This window comes from Pholcus phalangioides, unplaced genomic scaffold (genome assembly GCF_987345545.1).
Source record: "Pholcus phalangioides strain wild (caught in Gottingen) unplaced genomic scaffold, Ppha-v1.0 ptg000015l_1, whole genome shotgun sequence".
Lineage (NCBI taxonomy): Eukaryota > Metazoa > Arthropoda > Arachnida > Araneae > Pholcidae > Pholcus > Pholcus phalangioides.
Window position 1 is genome coordinate 97,441,355 of NW_028301608.1, and position 18,592 is coordinate 97,459,946.

The window sequence follows — 18,592 nt, forward strand, 5'->3', positions numbered from 1 at the left end:
TGTAACATGGGATGGAAAAGGTTAAAAACCACTGGGATAGAATCATTCGGTGCTTAATGAAAAACATGGTAACAGAAAAGAATAAACAAATAAAAGCTCACTTTTCCAACTGCCATCCCACCAACAACAGATGAAATAACACCAATAGCTTTGATAATCAATGTTTTCAACCTGACTACTTCCGGCACCTTGACGCCATTCAGATAACATTTTATGACTGGTATACCACTACCAGCTGCCACAGGCTGAAACAGAAAATTATTCATCATCATAAAAATAAATAAATAAATAAAAACCTAGAAAGCTCACGGAGAAAAAACTTTTATGAAATAATCAAATTCTGATTTAAATACCTACATATAAGAAAAGTAATACTATTGTTTTACTACTTTTTAAACTCTCCTAAACAAAATTTTGAAAAAAATATATTGGTTGATCTTATACAGTAAAACTTTCCCTAACGGCCTCCTCTGAACAACAGCAATCTCCGAATAACAGCCACGTTTTGTTGGAACCGAACGCGCCCCATAGACTTAACATTACAAGTAACCTCCGAACAACAGCCACTTTGGACATGGGAGTCGGGGAAAAAAAATACTTATACCACTATGAGAAAAATAATTTTCAAGGGAGTTTTATCCTTCCCCGAACTCTATGGGGGAAAATAAATTATGTAGCAATGGAGAAGGAAAGCGGCCACCAAGTGCCCTATAGTTGCATTTAAAGATCACCTAAATGATCTAAAATGTGCTGCAGTCCACTTAATTGAAGTGGGAATGTGCCGCGGGTCACATAAGTGATCTGGAACAGCACCCAGGTCACTTAAATGATTTTTAAATGTGCTGTGGATGATTGCAGTGATCTGAGAATGTGCTGCTTAGTTAATTCTTACAGAATTAGGTTTGAGATTGCAGATCACATCAGATGACACCAAAGGTCACATTTAGCCAGCGTGTCATGAGTTTAGCAGGTATTGTCTAGTTTATCTTGGAGTGGTAACAAAGAACTGTTTGGGGTTGCTAGAACACGCCATCTTGGTCCCTATCAGTTTTTCTCACTAAGTTGTTTCTGCTGTGTTCTATCCTCACTGCAAGCCTAAATTTTAGGATGCTAAAATAGCACTGTAGATAGATTAATCTATTATAATATTATCAATATAATCATCATGTATTAGCATATATTTGAATATAATCAATTATATAATTATTGTAATGAATTACAAAATGAATATTATTATTTTACATGTTATATAGATCAAGGATTTTAATTTTTGGTCCAAAAATAAAATGGCCACTTCCCTAATAATGGCCATCTCCGAATAGCAGCCACATTTTCACAGGCTCGTTAGTGGCCATTGTTGGAAGGTTTTACTGTATATAAATGTGAAATCATGTCTGTATGTGTGTATGATTGTTCTTCATACAAATCCAAAATTTTAGACCGATCGTCGCCGACTTCTGCATATATATAAAGCAGAACCCGGATTGAATGATAGGATACATCAATGAATTTTTTATATGGAATAAAATTTTGGGCAGATTAGATATTTTGATATTATTGATTGATTTATATAGGCTATTTTATACTCAGTAACTATAATTCAAAATATAAAAAAAACTTTAATTTAAATAAGTTTTTTGTTATTTGACACATCTATCAGGTTGAAAAAAATACTATTTAAGAACATTGACATTTGACTGTTTCAATACTGACTCTTTTTATGTCACAAAAATTCAAAATTACAAATTGTAATTAATATTTTATTTTAATTATTGTTTAAAAATAAAACACACATTGTATATAACATAACAATAAAACATTATATATAAAATAGGTATATAACACGATGAAAAAATTACATTTTCTCATCATGTTATATACCTATTGTGTTCAAAACATCAGCCAAAAGCATTCATTTACGTTTTTGACATCGAAAACCCAATTATGATTAGCTCTCATCGACGATGATCCTGATTTCCTCTCTAGGATAATTCTTTCAGCAAAAGCAACATTCCATGTGTCAAACAAGATTGATATGTACGATTGCCAAATTTGGGACTTGAAAAACCTTTATGCAAATTTTTGAAGTGGAAAGAAAGAATCTCAAAATTAATATAAAGTGAAAGAGCTCTCCCTGTATACAGGGTAATTTAGAAAAGATAAGAAAAACTTTAAAAAAGATGTTAGTATACACCAATACAAACAATTTCCATCAAAGAATGCATGGTCTAACATGAAACACAAGCATGCTAGCGTGTTTCAAAAGGGTCACTCCACAAACATTAAAATGGCATTTCTGTTGAAATTTATTGGGAGAAAAAAAGAACACCATGCATGCAAATATAACCTAGAGAAGAAAAAGAAACTGTATGCAAATCTGCATCACAGTCAGTAAAAGGAGCGGATGCTAGCCCTGTGAAGCTATTCCAGCATGCAACCATTCTAACAGTTGTAATGTACAGGATAATATGGTACACTTCAGTTATACTGAATCCACACCTTTTATTCACTGTGACGCAGATTTGCATATGGTTTCTTCTTCTTCCCCAGGTTACATTTGCATGAATGGTATTATTTTTCTCCCGATAAATTTCAACAGGAATGCTGTTTTAACATTTGCGGAGCGGCCGTTTCGAAACACAGTAATGTATTTGTGTTTCATGTTAGACCACGCATTCTTTAATGAAAATTGTTTGTATTGGTGTGTACTATCACCTCTTAAAGTTTTTCTTATCTTTTCTGAATCGCCCAGTATGCACTGGACCATTTTTCACTGGTGCAACAAAAGGATCACATATGGAGAGAAATGCACTGATTTCATTATAAAAACGTTTTGAGTGTTGCTTTCTATTTAAATACATTTCTTATCCTTTTGAACTTCTTGTAAAATATAAGAACTGCTCAAAAATAGACACATTTGAACTGGACACCCTGTATGTTAAATCAATTTTATATAGTAAATATGTAAATGAATATTAAACCAATTGTGTGCTGATATATACGTAATAAAAATAATAAATGCTAATAATAAATTACATAAAACAAACTGTAATAGATGATTCATCACCTGTTAAAAGTGTGAGTTAATAACAACTAGCATTAATACTTTTTAAGAATGAAAGACAGGAGAAAGAAGGAAACTTACAGCAATGTAAGTAACAAGCATTGAACCAACTGCTACTGCCAATGAGCAAAACAATATCCAATACCCGAATGGGCTGATCAAACAAGCATAATCATGACATTCATCAACCTCTAAAGGAATGTGTCAAAGAAAATCTTACAAACACATTAAAAAAAGAACAAAAATCTCAGAAAAATATCAGTGATATGATAAATAATTCTTAATATAATTCCACAATGTTCATTACTGAATACTGAACTCTTTTTTTTTTTTTTACACTCAGATCCCAATAAATATATGTTGTAAATTAATACAAGTATAACTATCCCAATTCAGGAGAAGACAAAACACTGAAGTTAAATGCAGTGAAATCTGTCTAAACGGACACTGCATGAAACAGAAACCTGTCTTAAATGGAATCAAAGCGTAGTCTATTCAATGATTAATGCATTGATTTGCACCTTTGCAAAATGGAAATTTGTCTAAAATGGAATGTTATTTCAGTCTCTTGATGTTCCATTTCGTACAAGTTTCACAGTATATAAAAAATTTGATACGCCCGATTAAAAATATATAAAAATAAATATTCAAATCATGTCTTATGCAGTTTATTTTGAAGAAAAAAAAGGATACTTTTTTTCAAAAATGAAAACTTCAGCCCAGCAATGTAATCTATGGTTATCGTTATAACACATCCAGTAAGAGCTGTCAATATTCCAATGACAAGTATTGCAACCCATCTCATACATCGGACAGCACTAGGTTTCTGTGTGTGGAAAAATATAATCAAATTTAAAATGAAGGAATATTTATGACAAGAGACAAAACGAAATGCTTAAAAAAAATTAAATAAACGTGCCCAAACTTTGCTTAGCTAAAGCATATACAGGGCTGGTTTAAGGTGTGTGAAGCACACTTCACATGTGGCCAGATGTCCCGGTTTTTGCGAATGAATGCATTGTCCCAAAAAGTGCTTTCCGGATGCCTGTTTGTCCCGGTTTCAGTTTCGGGTTATCAAAGGTTAATGAAATCGAATTATTTTTCAATATTTAGTAAGCACAAGTGATTTATTATGAAATTTAAAAATATCTATGTTTTTCAGCTTCAACGCTAAAATCTGGGAATGAAAACTTGTTTTGTTCATTCCCAGGTTTTGGCAAGTGAAATTTTTTAAGCCAGAGTGGCATGGTGGTAATAAGCTTGTCTACCACTAAGAAGGATGTCATCAGGTCCCAAGTTCAAACAGGGGAAAGAATACAGAACAAGATATTTTTCCCTAACAAGCTTGAGAAAACAACCGATAGTGTTTTCATTTGCAACCTAACTTGTTAATGGCAGTATATTGAGGTCAATATGGCCAGAGTTTGTGCATGGTGAAGTAGATGAAGTAGCTTCAAATTCAGTAGACTGTCAACATAGATACAGGTTTCGACAGAAAGTGTATACTATGCATCATAATGATACCAAGTGGCCAACTTAGTACTTAAACTCAGGGCAGCCCTTACTGGTCATGGCGTTAAGTGCAAAAATAATCTTGGGTTCCCTTGTGAAACCAAAGTTTTATGATAATTTGTTATATTATTTCAGAATATTCTGAACATTTCCATGATTTTGGAGCAAAAACTTTTTTTCTATACAAAATTATTTTTGAATTAATATTTTTGATTATAAAGACTACAGCTTCACCTATCACACATCCCTATAGGCTGCTTTGCCCAAACAAAACTTGTCACTATAATTCTCTTGGAGAAAGATTTTTCAAGATGTCCCAATTTCATCACTCCGCTCATAGTTGAAAAAATATGTGGTAGATGGCAACACTACAACAAGCATTACACAGAAACAAGTTTCACGTTAGCTTCACAACATGAACGTGCACTAATTCGTTAGAAATTCCGCAGAGGAATATAGACAAGATACATATGTGGTTTAGTAGTAGCATGATCTGGCTACTATAGGTATGTGAGCTACATGCGCAGCTGAACCCAGTAAAATGTCAGAAGGAGTGTAAAAATGACAGTGAATGGAAAAAATTCACAAATAGATAGTTGTAAAATTGACAATAAAACCATTCAACATTTTTGCATTATTTTTTCAGGGGTATGTTGGCTAGTTACAGCTTTGCATAACACAAATTAGCATTTAGACTGCCTTTATAAAAACTCATTCTTTCTACCTCATTACTAGTGAAATTTGAGTTTGAATGAAACATTCAATATACGAAAAATGATTGCATAATTGATAAACAATGTTGAAAAAGCTTTTCAGTAAGAATGAATAAAAAAAAATGTTTTGAATTATAATAAAACATACGTCCACCAGTCCACCACAGAGACAACTCCTCTCGTTTTGCGAGCTCTGAAAAAGATATGTGCAACAATAAAATGCATTAGATAGCAGTATAGAATTTATAATGAAAAAATTATTTTAACGATTATACAGAGTCCTGAAGATCTGACTAATCTTAGTGAAACTGCGCCAGACTCATATTAATGAAAATCATACAAAATGCACAAACATTCGGAAAGAATATCAATTTACTACAATCAATCTACCAAAATATTGGTATTAATCCTCAAAAGCATGCTTAAGAAATTGCTTTGGTTGATAGAATTAGGAAAAAAAAAGGCTTTATGCATGCTTGAATAACATTAGCAAATGGTTTTGAAAATTTTTGGAACACCTTAAGCCTAGCACATTCATGTTTATTATCATATATGTGTGATATCCTAATTTGTCTTACAAGTGTTTTTTTTTTGTGAGTAATCTGAGTTACAGTAAACAAAGCCTGGTGAAAAAGCTTGAACTTGGGAGCAAATATCTGGTTAATGACAATGAAAAAAATGTAACACAAAAAACTTATTTAACAGGCGAAAGTAATTTGGACCCTTTGAATTAGTTTAAATTGTTAGTGTTGATGGACAGTAGGCTGCAGTATTTATCTAACAAGTGAAATTATCTCTTTGATAAGAGAAAGTTTGATTCAAGGTTTTCACAATATGTGTAATTTGTAGGAACAAAGCAAGCTGGTATGTTACGTACAAGTATTCAAGTTAACAGCGTCAATTTACACAACTGTACATTAAGCGTTTAAGTAATTAAGTTACAGTGTCTCCAATGGTACCGTCCGAATGGTACCCATCTTAAGCAGAACTATTTTAATTATTGTTTCATCCTTTTCGAATATGATTTTCAGTTCGCAAGATCACGTGGATCTCTGCTGATGAATCACTTTTATGAACACAGTGACTCTGCACTAAAAGCTTTGCAGAGATTTTTGGTGTTTTAAAGGGGGTTTAAAAATGCCTTGAATTTTGTGTATTAAGATATTCTTTAAGTTTCATTATTTGAATGTCATGAGTATGATGAATAATTACAGATGCTGATGATCACGGGCTGAGATATGGGGTGGAAGGGCATTGTCTCCCCCACCATCAAAGATGTGTACAGGTGACCTATATGTAGGCACAGGGTTTCCAACAAAATCTGCTTGATCATTTCCTTGACTAAAACACCAGAAGAAAAAAATATAATTCAAAATCGGAACCTTCCCAATTTTGAATTTTTGTTTTTAAAGTGTTTTTCCATTCAAAAAACGTTTCCTCAACCTTTGCCAAACATTTTATATTTTTCCTCGCCATGTTTTGCTTTTCTGACTTTCCAGGTCGCTGGGAACTTTGCATCACCCCCCTTCCCCCCAGACACCTTCAAGTCTACCTCTGCCAATGTTGCTGATAGCTCAGAACAAAAGATAAGTTTAGTCATGCAAATCCTGCAATTATTTTATAGGATTATATTATTATATATTATATTTCCTAATATCTATTAAATCTACTTATTCTTTATGAAAAAGAAAATTTGTTCAATTTTAAAATACTAACTTAATACTAAGTTAAGGTGAGGTTGAAAAAAAAATTGTTTTCAAAGAATTTACCTTTGAGGATCGCCTTCTTTGTTCTTCTAAGAATACAACATTTTCACATATGTCGTAATCAAGACTCTGAAATGGAAAAAATTTAGTTCATGAAAAACATAGTGATGGTGTAATATAAATAACGAAACAAAATTTGAAAGAAGATTCCAAAAATACGTAACTTAGATGGCATATACAAAGAAAAACCAAGTAATTGATTTATAGAATAATCATTGCAGTGAAAAAACCACATTGAAAAATATTTGTGAGCCTTATGTAATGGGTTTAACATAACTACAGTTCAAGAAAACAGATTTTCTGGATATTATGCTGAGGTGAACTCAGAAAGAAAAACATCTGGTCTCTGCTGGGACACAAACTCAGGCCCAAACTGGATAAGCATGCTATCATCAACACTATTGGAGAAGACACAACCTTGCCTTCTTTATTTCACGCACTGACATGAGGTGCTGAAGTAACTACAGTTATTGCTCATTTTTAGGAACTTGTAACGGGAAAAATATTCAACAGAATGGCGAAACAAACCAGTATAAAATTTACAATGGTCATGTGTCATCTATATATATAAAATAACATGTCCTGACTGACTGATTCATCATGACTGAGCCGAAACCACTGAAGCTATATATAAATATCAAATCTGGTCAACAGTTTTGTTCCATGATATGTAAAGACTCACTAAGAAAGGTTTTTTTTTTAAATTTGATCCCTAAAGTGGTTAAAACAGGGTACAAAAGTAGTGTAGAGAAATCATGCTGAGCTAAAACTACTGAAGCTATATTCATGAAATTTGGTCAGAAGTTTTATCTCATGATGTGAAGACTAACCAAGAAGGGCTTTTTGGAAATTTTATCTCTAAGGAGGATACAAGGGGGGTTAAAAGGTTACATAGAGAAATCCGCTGGGTCGAAATCTCTGAAATTCATGAAATCTGGTCAGTAGTTTTATTTCACGATGAACTAAGAAGGTTTTTTATTAACTGCATACTTACTTCATATTTCTGGGACACAAGGTTTGGATCGCCAGCTGTAACTGATACTGCGCTTTGAATAGAGCTATCACCAAATGAATTGATGCTGTCATGCCAGCTAGGATTAAATGAATTGACATCCTGCAATAAAATATATTTATAAAATTAATAATTAATTGCATAATTTCTCAACTTAATATTCATGAAGAATATCATGCATACTAACCGTCATCTGATGGAGTTCATGTATCTGCATGTTTCTCCTAGCTCTCTAGTGGCTGGACTCAGCCATGAATCTCTGAGTAGCATTAATGGGCGATGGATCTTTAGCTACAAGCTGAATGCTCTCCAACCACTGACTACCCAATGATTAGTACTTATGCGAAAATAGTCTGTCAGCTGCTGCTTTATTCTGATCTATCGTTTCAAATTTAAATTGATGTCTAAAAGAACTTTTCTTTCAACTTATAACACCATGAAAACCTTATCAATTCCTCTGGAAAATCTGTGCATGCTAGAGAGTTTCGTGAGTGTGTGTACGTGTGGCCTCATTTGTGATGTTATTGGGTAGCCTACTTCATGTCCAAGAGGTGCTGCTACCTGTAGATAGACACAGGGAATATTGTATAGGCTACACCAGAATGTCACTAAAAATATGGGCGTAGCCAAAAGTCTGTCTAGACTTTCTCTGCTCTCTGTCTAGACATTTTTCAGTGATTATGACTGCTAAATCATAGCAGTTGGCAACATATATGCACTTAAACTTCAGATTGCGAAGTTGCTTGATTTACAAGTGTTTTGCAAGATGATAATAAATTTAAAACAAATTTTGGTCTAATTAAGAAGCAATGTCTTGCAAAATTGAAAAAAAAAAATTTTCCAACAGATTTTGACTTTATAAATGAAATATTTCTCGTAATATGAGTAGTATGTATAGTATCATATTGCAATGTATTTTAGATGAATAACTATAACTTTGAGTATTCAACTGGTCTGTCGAGTCGTACGTGATTACAACTAGAAAGCCAACAGTTCGCTATACTCTCACTGCCAGCGAGACTGTCTTAAAAGGGACTGGGTTCAAGCATTTTTTTAAGGATCTCTCTATACTTATTCCAATGAAAGATTAAATTGATAAATGCATTGTATGTCACGGCTTGACACATGGAAAAAAATTTAGCTGACACCTAAATTTTTCAAGAACCAAGGGTGGTTTTAATCTAAAAAACTATCCTAAATAATGTTTTCTCAGGACTTTATATACTTTTCCTATGATAAAAGACACTGTCATGAAATCATAAAATAGGCTCCAATTTAGTAATCAGATGAAGAAAAGCTTAGGCACCAATGCCAATTTTTTAGTTGGCACGGTGACTTGACACCTGGGATTCGTCAAGCCCTGTTGTATGCACACGTATATTATTGATGCCTTTCAGTTATTTTGAGAGGTCCCTGGTTTTTCCCCTTGCATCATTTCGGAAACATACAAGCCTCAATATAAAATAAGTAAAAACATGATAGTAAAATTTTTTACAAGTGCTTCGAATAACAAGCTCATTTACTGAAGTTCCACTTCATCAAAGGGCCGTTCAAGTATTACGTAAGCAAATGTTTAGCCATTTTTGACCCCCTCCTCCCTTGTCAGCAAAATTTCGTCATCACTGCCCCCTACCTCCTAACACATATTGGTGGGATTGGAAACGTACGAGGGAGGGGGGGGGGAATAGGGGGTCCTGTACTTCCTCCCCTTAGACGAAAATAAAATTTTTTTAATTCAAAAATATTTTTAAAAAAATTAAAATTTTGAAAGAAAATACCTTTATATGTTGTTATAATCAATTTCTGTTAATTTCAATGCTATTAGAAGGGTAGGAACTCAAAATTTCTCTTTAAAACAATTCCTTGCGACCCACCCTTTAAGCCATATATAGTAAAATCTTGACCCACAGACCAAATGTGGCCCTGAAGGTTATCTGATGTGGCTTGCATCCCTCAAACCTAGTTTTGTAAAAATGAACTAAGCTGCACATTTACAAATCGCTTAAATGACCCATGGTACAATTCCAGAGCATCTGAGTGGCTCGTGGTATATTTTCAGATCACTGAAGTAGGCCTCAAAGATCACTTTCACATTCAAAGATCACGTAAGTAACCCACGACACTGTTACAGAACATTTAAATGAACTGTGACACATTCAGAGATCCCTTGAGTAACATGTGGCACAGTTTTAGAGCACCGAGAAACCAGTCAACTGTCCAATTAATTTCTCCTAGCGTTACCCGCAGTGCATACTTTTTTTTCAAGATGCACGTGATTTTCCCCCTTTTCTTGGAAATTTGAAATATTAAAATATTTTTTTATAGCTCGAATGTGTCGAGACGTACTATGACACCTCAAAAGTAGGCGGGGGGGGGGGGGGGGGGTCATAATGTCCTGTGACTAAAAGAAATGCTGTTGATGGGTTTATGTGGAACCATAGTAGTTGAACCTTTGCCAAAAGATATATGAGTGATAAAACAGATGCATCTTCGCAAGGGAGTTGGAAATTGAAACAAAAACGACGGGGATGCAGCTTTGCAAAGTATGACAAAGATAATAGTAATAATAATCTCAGAACTTGAAATATAATTGTCAACTCCATCTAGTTATGAGATAATGAAGTAGAAGGATGGCTGTACAGAGATGGCAGCATATGTATGACAAATTATTTTGTCATATCGATGTGAAAAAGACAGAAAAGTCTGCGTGACGGCAAATACCATTATGTATATCAGCGACGGCAAATGCCGCCTCAACCACTTGACTGGTGAAAAAGACCAAAAAAAGTCTGCGCGTCGGCAAATGCAGTCATAGGCACCAACATTATGTATGGCAGCGACATCAGTCCAGAGCTCTTAAGCGGCCAGAAACATTTCTAGAGCACTTGGAGGATCCATGAAACATTTAGAGATCATTGGCCATGAAACATTTAGAGAAGTGGCTCTGTAGGGGATAGGGGGGGGGAACCTATCAATAAGTAGAATGTTTAGTTCGGGTGCCCAATAACTACCAAAAGTTTTTTTCCATTTTTGGCGCACCGAACATTAAGAATATTTCATATCTTCATAAAGGGTGGTTGATGACGTAAGCACCCCCCCCCCACCCTCCGTCATCAAGTCAGCAAATTGGAACCCCTCCCCAATCGATGTTGGCGTAATACTTGAATGACCCACAAAGTTTAGCCAAATCACGAGGAGTGATGCAACAATTCTGAAAGTGTCCCAGTGTGTTAAGACTATGGGATCATGAGAAGAGTTTATTATATAAGCAAGCAAGCAATCAATGCTCATATGCTGTCAACGTTTCCTCAAAACAATGTTTCTACAGATACTATTGCTAAATCGTCAATATTTTAATATTGAACTAATATCGAAAGAGAGATAGATGGCTTTTTCCCAGCCCAAGGTAATCAAGGGAACATTTTATTTTCTGGATATTATGCCGAGATGAACTCGGAAAGAAAAGTCATCTTGTCTCCACCGGGACTCGAACCCAGGCCCTCTTGCATACCGGGAAAGCATGCTACCATCTACACCACTGGAGACACCACACTGCCTTACTTATTCACGCACTGTGGCGTGAGGCACTGAAGTAGAGACATTAGTAGCCTCTCAACCTCAGGAATTGGCTCCCAGGTGGGACGGTTTAAAGAGATAGATGGCTTTTCTCAGCCCACGATAATCAAAGAAACATTTTATTTTCTGGATATCATGCTGAGGTGAACTCGGAAAGAAAAGTAATTTTGTCTCCGCCGAGACTCGAACCCAGGCTCCGGTATGCAAGAGGGCCTGGGTTCGAGCAGAACCTCCTAGAGATAGAAGGCCTCCACACTAAGCTTGTGACGTCAGTAAGCAGTCCATTTGCCCTCAGAATATTCAGGGGAAAAAAAATTCCCTGCTCGTGCCAATCATGCTCCATGCCCACATCCAATCACTACGCGGTATTTGTGAGCCAATCAGGAAGATTCTACGCCAAAATAAGAAGAAACGAAATAGGATGCTGTGTTTCAAAATGTGGCAAACTTGCTAGGTAGTCTGAATGACGTTTATGGCAAACAGTGCAGAGGCCTTCTATCCTCTAGGAGGTGATGGTTCGAGTCCCGGCGGAGACAAGATGACTCTTCTTTCCGAGTTCACCTCAGCATAATATCCGGAAAATAAAATGTTTCCTTAACATTAAACGGTCCCTAATTCTGAACATTATCGTCAATTTAACATGTCTATTTAATTCTCCCCAAAATTTTACATAACGAAATTCACAGTATTTACGTGCGTCCATTTATACGTACAAGTAAACTTACTGGATGATGGCGACGAGCTCTGGTACTGGTGTTGCTACACTCCTCCTCCTCTTCTTCTTGGATTGAATCGGCGGTGGTGCCTTTGAGGAGTGGCGTGTCCTCGCTCGGGGACGCGCTCCGAGCTTTCGGTCGAATTTCAACTTTAACCTCCATCTAATTCGTGGACGCGCTTATTTTCTGACGGAACCTCGCACCTGCCAATATGTTCAAACGCAACAACAGAAAAAACCCGACGAAGAGACCATAACCAAAACACATCATCACGTGCCCAAACAATCATATGACCCATTAAACTTCTGATAAGGAATTACTATATCTACACGCAATCATTCCAAACATTCTGATAAGCTAGTCAGCAGCCATCTTTCGTCAAATTCGACGTTGATCTCATTTCTTCAGATTAGTATCCGTCCCGTAGCCCGAGTGTGTATCGAAAAACTTTCCCGGGTGACGTGACCATGTGGACCAGAGCCGCCCGGCAGTGATCTATTTCTAGGAGGTGCTGGACAGGTGCGGTCGCATCGGGCCCCGCACTTGCCGGTAAATAAGAGTGAAAAAACATACATATCTCTATTTCTCTCTCTAAACCATAGTTTCCCAACCTTTTTTGTCCCACGCACACATCGCCCCCTTCTTCAGAAATTCTTTTCTCCCATCGCCCCCCAATGCAAGCTAACCCACAGGATCCTATGTTAAATCTGTAGCTTCTACCGCCCCCCTGGAACATTCCATCGCTCCCCAGTGGGCGTTAATGTCCACGTTGGGAATCACTGCTCTAAACATATATATATTTTCAATTCTGGGATTTTTTTCCTCTCGTTAATTATGAATTTTATCAATTCTGAAATTATTTCTCTCTCATTAATTCTAGATTTTTTTCTCTCCTTAATTCGGAATCTTTACCAATTCTGGAATTATTTATTTCACTAATTCTGATAATCTTTACCAATTCTGGAAGTAATCTCAGCTGAATGGGGTGTGGAGGGCTCCCCTTCCCCACGTATGCCAATGCACACAACTGTTGAAAACCACTCATCAATTTTTCTAAAAAACTGTTTTGTTTCTATTTGACAGATGGCAGAAGTTTCATTATCACAGCTTTTTTTTTTTTTAAGTATCAATACCGTCAACGATTCTCACACTGAGGGGAACGAAGATAAAGAGGGGAGCAAGTAGTTCTGGTGCTCCAGGAGCAGGAGTAGTGAAGGCACTGAATTAAATATTTATCTAATCCCGCTACTTCAGTTCTCAATTTTTGGAAGCCCGCGGCCCGGCTGATTTTTTTTTTGTGAGTGGAAGGTTCGGCCATGCACACGACTAATGAGCAAGAAATTAAGCAAAATGAAACTGCGAATCACTCATTGCCCGGTTTGGCTGATGTCAGTGCCCGGTGGTTGAGAAACACTGCTCTAAGTTACAAGGGGGCGCTTACATGCGTGCTGGCCCAATACCTCCTAGATACTACGTCCAGCTAATACTAAGCTATCTAGGAGGTATTGGCTGGCATCGGCTGATAACGTATGTTTGTGCGGCCCCGAGAGAAACGAGACCAAAATAAATAATATCGAAATTAGTGAATCTAGAATAAGAAAAATATATTTGGATCATGTATAATGGAGTGTTTGCTCTTAATGCACCGATGAATACAAGCGAATAATTTACGTCAATCATAAAGAATCAACGATTGAAAAAAGAATTTATCTTAGTACATTGAAAACAGGGTGGCCGAAATGAATACATTTGGAAATGGCGGTAAAATTATAAATTTTCGTATAAATACAGAAAAAATTTCAAATACCACGGAAAAAATAACGCTCATAATGAATTAAAAAAACAAGCAAATATAAAATAGTCAGTAAATACCTGTATGTTCATTTTCAGTCAGTTTTACGGTCCACCATACAGTGAAGAAACAATTTCTTTTTAGTGAAAACCTTCTACAGACAGAATCGACACTTTTAGCTCGCAACATAAAAACAAAAACGTCGAAAAAGCTTTTTTTCTAATCTAATAGATAGCACATATCCTCATTTTCCGTTTCACTTATTATTTTCTTTTGTTCATTTAGAGGGAAACACGTAATAGTGATAACTGATAAGAGATATTGATAGGATGTAATGAATCAGTTTGAATTGCTGAAATACTTATGAGAATGAGCTTCTAATCACAAGAATGAAAAGTAGAAATTTATCTTCCACTTTCACTCGAACCGCCTTGACTTTTCTTTTGGGAAAAACATGTGCACTCTTTGTTTTACAATCAACTCAATTTTCACCGATTATTTACAAGGTGAAGCATTTATATCACGTCGAAAGAATGGTTTCTGTATCCATGCAAAACTGATAATACTGAATGATTGGTGGAAAAGAAGAAATTATTATATCAGGTGTTTGTTTTCTTGAAATTTCGAGAAAGTATAGATGCTGAATACATTTTCAATCTTTCAGATTAATAAGGCATTAACTGAAGAAATATTTGCATATCATTCTCCGATTAAATATGTTAGAAGTGAGAAATCACTCACCACACATTCAATTCTACTGAAAATTAACACTCCGAAAAAGTATTACAGAATAAAGAGAAATCGGTTATTTGCGAGGAAACCATTTAATTGGACTTTTTTCTCCAAATATATTTGTATATTAGAATTTTGTCTCTGTACATACAATTTAATTAATTTAGTGACAATTAATTAAGATTACAAAAGAAATAACGTGAGACATTCAGTCGATTTCTATTGAATGTAAATTACTTGTAATTTTCATCTATAATCAAACGAATTGAGTATTGAAAATGTAGAATTAATTTCACACTAACATCAGCATAAATTAATTTTTCTCAGCGTTTTTAATTAATTAAAGCAGATTTTATAAAAGTTATTTCCAATTTATAAATTGTTCAGTATTCTTGATTTTATATTAGAGGGTTACCCAAAAGTCTAACCCCGTTTTGAAAAAGAAATATTGAAGAAAAGCTATCAAACATATATAGAGACGAATTGCTCAAACATTTGGAAGAGAATATTTCAAAGCCTTTCTTTTACTTCCATTCTTTATAACACCCATGTTACGTCCCCTCCCCCATTGACGTCCTCCACGTCACTAAAAATGCAGGTATAGAAATTTTGTATCCAAACTTCTGGACCACCCTATATTTTACTTGGCCCCGAAACTGTGGCCGTGGATCACTTGAGTGATCTGTAAGTATATCGCAGGGTTTTTACCCCTTTAAAGGCCTCGGAATTGTGGCCGTGGATCACTAGAGATATATGCAGTTCCAATGTAGTACCATCCCGACAATGAGCCATCAAAATACCAATACGGATATTGCAAAAAAAAGGAGAGTTTATTTTTTGACGCCAATCTTTTGGATCCTGGACGAACAGTTTATATAAAGGAAGAGCTTTTTTTGATAAACTCAAAACTTATAGTTGAATAACTTTTTGTTATTTTTTTTTTTTACTTTTCTCTTTATATGACGCAAATTTAAAATTGAATCTTTGATATTTTGATGAAAGACCGTCCTCTCAGGAAAACGTAAGTACATAATTTTTTTATAATAAATATACCGTATATACCGTGTATAAGCCGAGTTTTTTTGTGGAAAAATTCGTTCCGCAAGTGGGGGGGGGGGTAGGCTTATACTCGGATCAGTTTTTGATGACAAAATATCGACCCCCGCAATCAGTAGTCATTTTTGTAGGCGGCATTATTGGTATGAGATATATTCAAACCCCTCAGAACTAATAATGTCAAAGCCGTGCAAAGAAATCGACAATCATTGGCTTAAATACCAGGTGGGCTAACGTCGATTGTACAGCCTTTAGATGTGAGCATCAACAAGCTCTCAAAGACTATTTGAGGAATTTGTGGATCGAATAGACGAGTTCCCATGATATACTACAAAAAGTGGTGCCTTGAAGACACCCGATATTGGCCTAGTGTGCCAATGGGTACTGTTTCCGCTGAAATTATCATCCGATCTTTCAAAAAGTGTTGCATCAGCAATGCGATGGACGGAACTGAAGATGATATCCTCTTTGAAAGTGACAATGGTGGTGACAGCGCAGATGAAGAAAAAAATGAAGATGCTGCACCCCCTATGATGATCTAATGGATGACGATGAGAGCTTGGAGACTCAGAAGAAACGGATTAAAAAGTTTGAATCATTTTCTATTGTAAATTTCCGTAAACTGTTCATTTTGCATGAAAATATATTTTTTTCCTCTGAAATGCACGGATTTTTTGGGGGTCGGCTTATACACGGGTTTTCAATTTATTGCGGTTTTGGTGGTCCTGAAGTGGGGGGGGGGGGTCCGCTTATACACGAGTATATACGGTATATTTTTTTATTTATTTGATATTAAAATTCGATATTAAAAAAAATCGTATCTCAATATTCGTTTTTTTTTTTGTTCTTTTGCAGGTACATCACGTGCCCTTTAGAGGATGGCTATTTAAGGTGTTTCAATATGGGATTTTTTTTTATATTACCCTTACTGACACCAATTTTAACAGTTCATATAAATTACAAATCGATTGGGGATGACATTTGAAAAAATAATACGTAAGTACGTCATTCTATGAACACGAGTTATTATTGTTTTCATGAGATGAGTATAAATTCGGCGTACAATTACACCCTTTAACTGCTTCCTCTCCATGCGAGGGGAGCCAAAATTCCGGCTTGTCCCGGGTGACAAAGTATCTAGTTGCGTCCCTGGTTGCTGTCACGGTCCTGGGTTCGAACCCGAGGGAGGATACAGATAAGATATTTTCGCTACGAACATGACTATAGACAACGCCTTCATTTCCAACTCATCTCATTAATGGCAGTAAATTGCAACATACCGATATGGCCAGAGTTGGTAAAGTAGCACATAATACCCGATTAAGCGGGAAACAATTCAATTGCCGTTAGTATAGTTTGTAATGCTTTGAACATCAAATCTTTTCTTTAGCTCCATTTGTGAAATAACCCCTTTGAAGCAGAATATTTTTTGCCAATTTTTTTTTGTTTTTTCTTGCCTAATCATGGCACCATCGCAGTTGATTAACGTATTTTTTGTTCTTTCAGTACGAAACCATTTCAATACAAATTAGTCAACACCGTCGAAATTGGATTTTTTTTTCTTTTGATCCAGTTTCAAGTTTTCTGGTCAAGCTTATGTTCTTTTGCTAATCTTCTATCTCATCCACGTGAGCTTGAGAAATTAAATACTCTTTCTCAATTTCAGTTTTTTTAAATTGCGTCCACTTTTAATTTGTTGCACAAACTCAAATCCTTTCTTTTTTTTGCTTTCATTTCGTCTATTTTCAAGATATTACACGGAGCCGTGGTTTTGTGCAGATTTTTTGAGATTTTTGCATCAACATTTTTCTAGATTACCTTTATCGAAATGTTAGCGTCCTCTATCGCTTCAACAGAGAATAAAAATAAAATAATTAGACACCCTGAACAAAAAACTTAGAGATATTGTCTAGGTATTTTATGTTTTAATTGGGCGGGGTGGTAGTAGGTAGGGCCTCCAAAAAATGGCTCGGGGATCCATGATGTTCTTAAGTCAGCCACCTCGTTGGGCAATTTGTCTGTTGTGGCGTTGTATTTGTATTTGTATAATGTTGCAGCGGTGCTTTTGCATTAATTAAAAAAAACAAAAACATTTCTTTTGAGTAATTTATTTATAAATTTTTTTTTCAACTTAAACATTAATTTATCTTATAATTCCATAATTAGACCGTGGACCTCTTGAGGTGCAGGCACCCCCGATCGAGAATCACTAGACTAGTATTTTCTTATATAACTTCTGTTAGTAGTTTTAACCATGACATGGCCATTTTTTTTAAACTAAATCTTCCTTAAGGCAGTACAAGAACATGGAGACGATAAGGGTTATAAGCTCGGTACATCAATTTACGAGAAAGGGGGAAATTTTTTCAAAATTATTCTATTGAGCGGATAATATATATAAATTATTCTTTAACATCAATGTTAAAGTACTGAATGTCTCTATAGGGGAAATTTTGGTTCGAGAAGATTTTATCCGCGTTTAAGCTGAATGAACGCCAGAACTTTGCCACTGGACTTATTACGCTGACAAGATCTCTTCCAGCTCAGATTCGTGGCAATGAATGAATGAACGCCAGGGGCTCTGCCACCGGACTTATCCCGTTGCCGAGATCTCTTCCAGCCCAGCTTCGTGGCAGAGTCTGGGACAAAGTGA

The 18,592-nt window shown here is 35.6% G+C and overlaps 1 protein-coding gene across 2 annotated transcripts in view; it reads right to left on the bottom strand.

Annotated features, from left to right (window-relative positions):
* Window positions 1–12,641, bottom strand: part of ClC-b (chloride channel protein 7) — a 34,229-nt gene extending 21,588 nt beyond the window's left edge. The window contains exons 1-7 of one of the 2 annotated variants that reach the window (XM_089244866.1): window positions 12,369–12,641; window positions 8,050–8,169; window positions 7,059–7,124; window positions 5,438–5,482; window positions 3,758–3,890; window positions 3,146–3,255; window positions 102–245 (exon numbers count right to left, since the gene is read on the bottom strand). In XM_089244866.1, the coding sequence (XP_089100992.1) occupies window positions 102–245; window positions 3,146–3,255; window positions 3,758–3,890; window positions 5,438–5,482; window positions 7,059–7,124; window positions 8,050–8,169; window positions 12,369–12,521 (771 nt within the window). In that variant the 5' untranslated portion in view covers window positions 12,522–12,641. Of the gene's footprint in view, window positions 1–101; window positions 246–3,145; window positions 3,256–3,757; window positions 3,891–5,437; window positions 5,483–7,058; window positions 7,125–8,049; window positions 8,170–12,356 lie in introns of both variants that reach the window. The other variant, XM_089244865.1, reaches the window with a different exon arrangement.
* Between the last annotated feature and the right edge of the window lie 5,951 nt (window positions 12,642–18,592).